Source organism: Aegilops tauschii, chromosome 3, assembly GCF_002575655.3.
Source record: "Aegilops tauschii subsp. strangulata cultivar AL8/78 chromosome 3, Aet v6.0, whole genome shotgun sequence".
NCBI lineage: Eukaryota > Viridiplantae > Streptophyta > Magnoliopsida > Poales > Poaceae > Aegilops > Aegilops tauschii.
The window spans coordinates 567,436,261-567,444,465 of record NC_053037.3 but is presented as its reverse complement, the minus strand read 5'-3'; the positions used below and the strand labels follow the sequence as shown (position 1 = coordinate 567,444,465).

The following is an 8,205-nucleotide window of genomic DNA, read 5'->3' as shown; positions in this document are numbered from 1 at the left end:
GACCGGTCCTCGCCTACTTCCAGCGTCGGGGCATCCGTCCATTGTGCCACGAAATCAGCGAGTGCGGCTCCCTTGATGACCCTGGTAGTGCTGAACTCCAACTGGAATGCCTGCAGCTCGATGTTCCACTCAGCGACCCTTCTAGCAGAGTTGGGGCTCCTGAGCACTCTCTCCAATGGGTAAGCTGAGATGACCTTGATGGGGTGGCCCTGGAAGTAGTCGCAACTTGCGCGAGGCCACCAAGAGCGCGAGAAGGAGCTTTTGGGGCATGGGGTATCATGCCCTTGCGTCCCGCAACACCGTGCTGACGAAATACACCGGGTGCTCGACAAGGGCTGGCGCGTTGGTGAGGCTCGTGTCTTGTGGAAGCTGGGACGTCTCGTGAGGTGGTGGAACTTCTGATGCCTGATCGCTTGCGGGAATCTCGGCGACATCGTCCTGCCGAGCTTGGTCTTCTGTTGGTGCCGCTACGGCTCTTGCTGCGCCTTCCTGATCTTGCGTCATCCCGGTTGGCGACGTAGCTTGGCGCGGCGTGCCCTTGGCCTGGTGCTCCTCCCAAACTGCCACCAGCGCCGCGTTGGCGGAGTATGGGGTGGCGGCAAGATAGAGTACTAGAGGCTTGAGTGGTCGTGGCGCCACCATCACTGGAGGGCTGGTCAAGTATCTTTTGAGGTCTTGAAAAGCTCGGTCGGCCTCCGGGGTCCACTCGAATGGGCCTTTCTTCTTCATCAGCTTGAAGAAGGGTAAGGCGCGCTCTCCCAGCTTGGAGATGAAGCATCCCAACGCAGTCACCCGACCGGCCAGCTTCTGCATTTCCTTGAGGGTCTGCGGTGGGCTCATGTCCTCAATGGCCTTGATCTTCTCTGGGTTCGCCTCGATCCTTCTGTGGGACACGAGGAATCCCAGCAGCTTGCCGGAAGGGACACCGAACACGCACTTCTCCGGGTTAAGTCGCAAGTTCACCTGGCGCAGGCTCGCGAAGGTCTTCTCCAGATCTTGGATCAAGGTTCTTGACTCCCGAGACTTCACCACAATGTCGTCGACGTAGGCCTCCGTGTTTCTCCCGAGCTGCCGCCCTAAGGCAATGTGCATCAACCGCTGAAAGGCCGCGCCCGCATTGCGCAGTCCGAAGGGCATGTAGGTGTAGCAGTACACCCCACATGGGGTTCTCTACATCTTCTACTGCCATCTTGATCTGATGATACCCTGAGAACGCATCCAGGAAGCACAGCAGGTCGCACTCGGCAGTGGAGTCAATGATCTGGTCAATGTGTGGGAGAGGGAACGGATCTTGGGGGCAGGCCTTGTTGAGGTTGGTGAAGTCGACGCACATTCACTCCTTCCCGCCTTTCTTCGGCACTACGACGGGGTTCGCCAGCCATTCGGGGTACCGAACCTCGCGAATGGCACCCGCTGCCTCCAACTTGCGGGTCTCTTGGACGATGAAGGCCTGCTTCTCCATGGACTGCCCTCTCGCTCGTTGCTTCGCAGGGCGCACATTGGGGCATACCCATAAGTGATGCTGAATCACCTCTCTTGGGACCCCCACCAGCTGATTGGGCTCCCATGCGAATATATCCTTGTTTGCGCGCAAGAAGTTCACCAATGCTTCCTCTTGGCTTGGGTCGAGGCCGGCACCTATGGTAAAGGTGGCTCCTGAGGACCCGTCCTCGTTGACCGACACCTGCTTGGTTTCCGCCTTGTCTTGGGTGAACAACTGCTTCTTCTTGGTTGGTGGGGCTCCCTCAGGCTCGGGGGTGCCCGCGTCGTCGGGCTGCGCCGCCGCGGCGGTCTTGAGGGCAAGCTTGAGTGCTGCCAGGGCCTCCTTGGCGTCCCCCTTGATGGTGAGGACGCCCTTGCTTCCAGGCATCTTCATGAGGTTGTAGGCCGGATGGGTCGCTGCCATGAATTGGGCCAGCGCCGGGTACCCGAGGATGGCGTTGTACGGGAGGCCGATGCGGGCAATGTCGAAGTTGACCAGTTCGGTGCGGTAGTTGTCGCGCGTGCCGAAGGTGACGGGGAGGCGGATCTGCCCCAGGGAGCGGGCAGTGCCACCACCAACTCCTGAGAAGGGCTTGCTGAGGCTGAGCCGCTCGAGCGGCACGTGAAGAAGGCTGAAGGCCTCCACGGAGAGCAAATTGAGGCCGGCACCGCCATCGACGAGGGTCTTGGTCACGGCCACGTTGCAGATGGTGGGCGTGCAGAGCATCAGAAGCATGCCCGAGCCGGCGGTGGTGACGGGGTGGTCTTCTCAGTCGAAGGTGAGGTCGGCTTCGGGCGCAGCCCAGCCCGGCCGAGCCCCCGAGCGCTTGGAGGTGGCGCCGATCTAGCGAAGGAATGGCTTGACGTGGCGATCTGAAGGCGGCGCTTGAGAGCCGCCTAGCAGGGCCGCGTCCGTGTGGTGCACCGGCGCCGCGTAGCGCGCAGTGAAGAGGTCACGGAGCTCCTCCCAAGATGCGACCGTGGATCCGGGGAGGTTGAGCAACCAGGCGCGCGGCGCGCCGGTGAGGGCCATGGGAAACCAGTTGGCCATGACCTTGCCGTCCCCTCCGGCCTCGAGGACGGACTCCTCGTATGCCAGCAGGAAAGCTGACGGGTCCGCCGCGCCGTCGTAGCGCGGCGGCATCTCCGGCTTGAACTTGGGCGGCCACTGGACTTGCCGTAAGGCGGGGGCCAGGGCTCGGAGCCCCCTGGCCCCGCCGTCAGCACTGGCCGTCTGAGCCGGTAGTGAAGCGCCTGCCATGAGGGCGGAGCATGGTGGTGACGGAGCGCAGATCGACAGAAAGGAAACCACAGCGCACCCCTACCTGGCGCGCCAAATGTCGGATCACGGGTTCCGGCAAAACCCTCAAGGTTCGAACACTGGGGTGCGCGCGAAGATTTCCTCCCTACTGATCCGCGTCCTAACTAGCTAAGATCTCAAGAAGGAACTTGACGAACTCACAACACAAGGGACACAAGATTTATACTGGTTCGGGCCACCGTTGTGGTGTAATACCCTACTCCAGTGTGGTGGTGGTGGATTGCCTCTTGGGCTGATGATGAACAATACAAGGGGAAGAACAGCCTCCTGAGGTTGAGGTGTTCTTGTGCTCGGTGTGTGGCTAAGGATTAGGTGAGATGCCTATGGTGGCTAGTTCTACTTATATAGGCCCTGGTCCTCTCCCCAAATATTGAGCGGGAAGGGAGCTAATTTGAAAGGGGACAGCTAGTACAGCTTATCCTAACAAAAGCGGTCTTCGTCTGCAAAAGGCTCTGGTGGTGACGCCGCCTTGGGCTCCATGGTGACCTCCGTCTTGCCGTCCCGCTGGTCTTGGTCTCGTTACACTGATATGGAAACCTTTGCTTGATGCCTCGGTACTCCGCGCCTGCGCTTGCCTCCTTAGCACCAAAGGGGAAAGAAGGACACTGCGCGCGCTGGCGCCCGCCTGGTCTCGATCGTCATGGCTCACGTCACGAGAGCCTCGCGAGGTTTGCCTTGCCTTGATCTCTCCGCCCCTCGCGAGCCTGCCTGGCGAGGCCGCTCCCGAGAAGGTCTTGCGTCGTCCGCCTCGCGAGGCTTGGCCCCTCGCGAGGGTCTTGAATGCCTTGTTGATGAAGATGGGCCGTACAGGCCTGCTAGCATAGCCACGCCGTGGGCCGTAGGCAGGCAAGTCTTGGGACCCCCGTTCCCAGAACGCCGACAGCGTCCTCGGCGGCCTTCTTGTCGGCTTCAGCTTTCTCGGCGGCGGCAGGTTCGGCGTCGGTGGAGCGGATGTGATCTGTTCGTCGGTGGAGCAGATGTGATCTGTTCGTGGCGGCTAGGGTAAGGAGACACCACACACTTATATAGGCGCAGCCGCGTGGAGAGACGTGGGCTCGACCCACGTCCGAGTCCGTGACAGCCCACGATCCGACGTCTCAGATTGTGGCCCAGCTGTCAGAGAACTCTCCGTTAGTGACTGGCAAAAATAAGCGTGTAGGTGTGAGCTCGGCTCAATCCCGCGTCGTGCCGAGGCGGGCGGCGGCGGCGGAGGAGGAGTGCGCGAGGGCCTCTTCTCTTCTCAAGCTGCAATAGCATGTAGAAGAGAAATCCTTATAAGGAGGTCCAACTCCTCTTCCACTTCCGGGGTGGGACTAAACTTCCCACTACACCTAGTGCCATATAACCCACATGAGCCCTTAGAGATTTTTCAGAAATTGCTATATGGGCCTAGAGCCCATCTCAAATTTCAGCAGGTTCATTTTAGCACTGAAAAGATAAAATCTATAGTTCATTTACCTACGATTTTTTAATTATTATTATCGGTCTTCCGGCTGTAGTATGAGAGGGGGGCATCTCCCGAGAATTTATATTTGGAGACTTCAGCACAATTGGACTCTTACCTTGATGCATTTACAAGAGCCTATAGAAGCTACTCAGTTACTGAGCCAGCACATGTGCCATGTAGAAGCGTGAAAATTGACTTTTGAGCACGGCGTGTAATGGAGCACTTTATTTTGAAGTTCAAAAATCTACATTTTTACGGCTCGAATTTTTCCAAATTTGTGTGTGCATGAATGTATAGCAATGCAGTATATCGGGCCAAAAGTTCAGCAACATACATGCTTATATGTAAATAAAAGATACAAAAAAGACAAAAATACATGAAAAATAGGAGCTTGTTTTTTGGTGTTTTTGGCAGAAATTTTGTCTTTCTATGCAAGACGTAATACAACGTATTATTGAACGAAATTTCGTAGGTACTTAGACTACATGCATGTGTATTCATGTAAAAAAATCAAAAATTTGAAATCTTTTTTGAGCATCTTTTTGAAGCAGTTCAAAATAAAGTGCTCTGTTGCCCCGTGTCTGAAAATCCGTATTGCGTTCGGGCGACCTACTCACTTTGAGTAATAAATGAATGGGAGATGTGTATCTACCAAGATGTGAAAAGCCTGGAGTTGGATGTGCCTTTATTGTGAGACCAAACCATAGCCAGGAAAGAGAAGGGGAAGCATCGGCTCTTATTCACTCCACCTCGATAGCTCGATCCCCTTTCAATTCTTACCGAAACCCTAAACCCACGGAGACCACCGGAATGGAGGGAGGGACGCAGCCGCCGCTGGATCTGGACGGAGCAGAGGCCGACGCGCAGCAGCCGCTGGATCTGGACGGAATGGAGGGCGACGCGCAGCAGCTGCCGGCGTGTGTGTCCAAGGTGCTCGACGACGGCAACCTCCTGACGGAGGTCATCGTCCGCGTCGGCTTCCCCGTCAGCCTCGTCCGCGCCGCCGGCGTCTGCAGGCGCTGGCTCAGCCATGCCTCCGACCGCGCCTTCCTCCCCCGTTTCCGCGAGCTCCACCCGCCGATTTTTTTATTAATAATAAATTTTAATTCTGTAATTCCAAAACTAGTAACGATAAGTTGGAATTTTGAAAAATAGAAAGGACGCAATGATTAGTAGAGTCCAGGCCTGGTCGCTGTTGCGAACCACGTCCACACCTGGACGCTATTGTTAACAGCGTCCTGTGTTCCAAACTGACGCGAATTTTTTCCGTTCTTTGTTCATTTGGGGTGGTCATGTGGACGCCAGTGTTTGTTTTTGTCTGCCGGTTCGTAGATGCGTCCAACACGGTCAGAAGCATTTCACATTTGCCCTAGCTTTTGGAAATTTTAAAAAATAGAACAGCCAACATAAGTCCTATTTATATTAATTTAATCTAAGAAATTAAATGAAAACTATAAAAACAGTCAGCGGCGGGTGGTAGATCTAGGTAGCATCATCGTTGTCCTCCTCCTCCTTGGTCAGGACGACGTAGACTGGCGCCACCATTCACGGGAACGCCTGCTGGAAAGCTGCCAGCTGCTGCTCTGCCTGCCACGGCCGGCAGTGGTGGTGGAGCGGCGAGTGCGCGTGGTGCACCGAACTCAATCGGGGACGGGAAGGCGTGCCAGGGAGCGCGCGGTCGGGCGGGCGGCGTCGGGGTGAGGCAGGGGCGACGCAGGCGGAGCCAGGGCTTCGGGGCAAGGCACGCCGTGGCCGTTGCTCTGTCGGGACGGGAGGAAAAGCAAAAAAAAAGCTACGGTGGGATACAGTTTTATTTACGGGGTCTGCTCTGTCCGGGACAATTTCACACCGTAAAAAAGGTTTACAGTGCCTCTTATACGTGTTTTTAAGGGTCAAGTTTTAAGGCGTCTGCTAGAGATGCTCTAAGTCATGAAACCTCTATATCTATAAGTGGAAAATGACTTGATTAAGCTTAATCAGAGCACCAATGGAACGACATGACTGGACGCCATCCATACTGGCGTCCAGACCTGGACGCTGTTAGCAACAGAGTCCATCCTGGACGCTGTTATTTATGGCGTCCTTCCTATTTTTACAATTGCCACGGGCCTTTACCAGTTTTGAAATTACAGAATTATCATTTACTATTAATAAAATAATCGGTCCACCCGCCCACACTCCTCGGCTTCTACATCGTAGAGTGGGGGTATCCGGCCGCCGCACGCGTCTTCCCCATACTGCCTCAGCCCCCAGAGCTCGCTGCCGTCGTCCGCCGCGCAAACTTCAGCTTGGATACCCACGAGCGCGCACATCCCAGTACGATGATGGTGGGCTGCCTGAACGGCAGCGTCGTCACCATCTCGCACTCAGTAAAAAACATGCGAGATGACGTTGCATTTGAGGTGCGCAACCCGCTGCGCAACAAGAGAGGTATGGCCTTCCTCCCAGGATTAAACCTCACAATCCGGGAAGGCTGTTTCTACAGTTGGACACAACTCTTCCTCAAAGAAGAAGGGGATGGCAGCTTGTCCTACTTTTATGTCATCTTGGAGAATACCGCGGATGCAACAAAACCTAGGGTGCATGTGTATATGCTGCAAAATGGTGATGATGCCTGGCACAAACATCTTACCATGGCTGACTGCGACCTGTATCCACCATCTTGGATCAAAGCTGTGCTGGTGGACAACAAAATCTATATGGTGAACTCCCCGAAAGAAATTGCTGTCTTGGATTTGAAGGCCTCAATCTTATCGACAATTCAGCTCCCACATGGGGTGAGTATTGACCACATAGGCACTACCCTGTTGTCGCGTGCTGATGATGGTTATGGTCTATATCTCATCCATATCAAGGAGCTTCAACTTCAAATCTGGCTCTACAATGGGGACAACTGGTTGCTCGTGGACACCATTTGCTTGAGTGAAATCTGTGCTGATTTGTTTGAGGATGAGCCTACTGCTGATATCCGATTAAACCATGTGGGAGACTATACTGAGTTTGTATTCTTGGAGATGGGTCGTTGCGCACTCTACTTGGATGTCAAGTGCAGGACACTGCGTAAAGTGTACGAGATGACAGCAGATGAGTTTCATTTGGGTGATATCTATCCTTTTATGACGAGCTGGCCTCCCATTTTCCCTGCCCTCATGGATGTTCCTGCAAGGTTTGCCTTTTTACCTTTTGGCAGTCGGTGTAGTGTCCTTGTAGAGTTTACTTAGTTTTTCCATGTGCATCATGCATCTCACTGTTTGGTATAGCTGTGGTGTGGAGTTACATATGTGATTGACTCCTTGGGCCTTTTTAACAATACTAGTTATGTGATACTGTTAGTGAATGATCGTTAGGCATTTTTAACAATTACAGGTTACTAGTTACATTATATTAGAGAATGCTTGTCGTATGATGGTTTAAACTTTAAAATGAGCTCCGTTGAAAGGCCAGCTCATATAAAGGTATCCGTACTGATTTCTTGGGCCATTTATCAAATGCTAGAGGCGAAACTAGTGAATGCTTGTTGTATGATGATTTGAAATCACGTGTGTACACAAGAATATTGGAAGGCCCAAGGAATATTAACTTGATATGTCGATAGTGGTCGCCATTTGCAAGACATATGCTAAAGTATCAGGCTACAACTGACCACTTCATGGAATACTTGCTTTTGTTTAGCCTTGTGTTGGCACCAGACATCGTGCTTCCTGAACTGTGTCTTCCCGTTATACTCATGATAACAATTCGTAGTGGTGTTGACAAGTGACTTGTTTGTTGTTTTCTGCATGGATATCTTATTATGTTGTGTACTTCTATCACGATTTTCTGAACTATCAGTGCAAAATTGCCAATTTGACCTACAAAAGTATGAACATCATGTATAAGAGGATTAAAAGCTGTAAGATGCCCAGGCTTGTTAATCTGTTATCAAGTTGACTACTATATTTTCTTGCCCAGAAAT

General features: G+C 53.4%; 1 protein-coding gene across 1 annotated transcript; it reads left to right on the top strand.

Annotated features, from left to right (window-relative positions):
• The first annotated feature begins 6,574 nt into the window (after positions 1-6,574).
• Positions 6,575-7,638, top strand: LOC109765319 (uncharacterized). The gene is made up of 2 exons (XM_020324117.1): positions 6,575-7,416; positions 7,617-7,638. Exons 1-2 carry the CDS (start codon positions 6,575-6,577, stop codon positions 7,636-7,638), a joined length of 864 nt encoding a protein of 287 aa, XP_020179706.1.
• Positions 7,639-8,205: the final 567 nt, after the last annotated feature.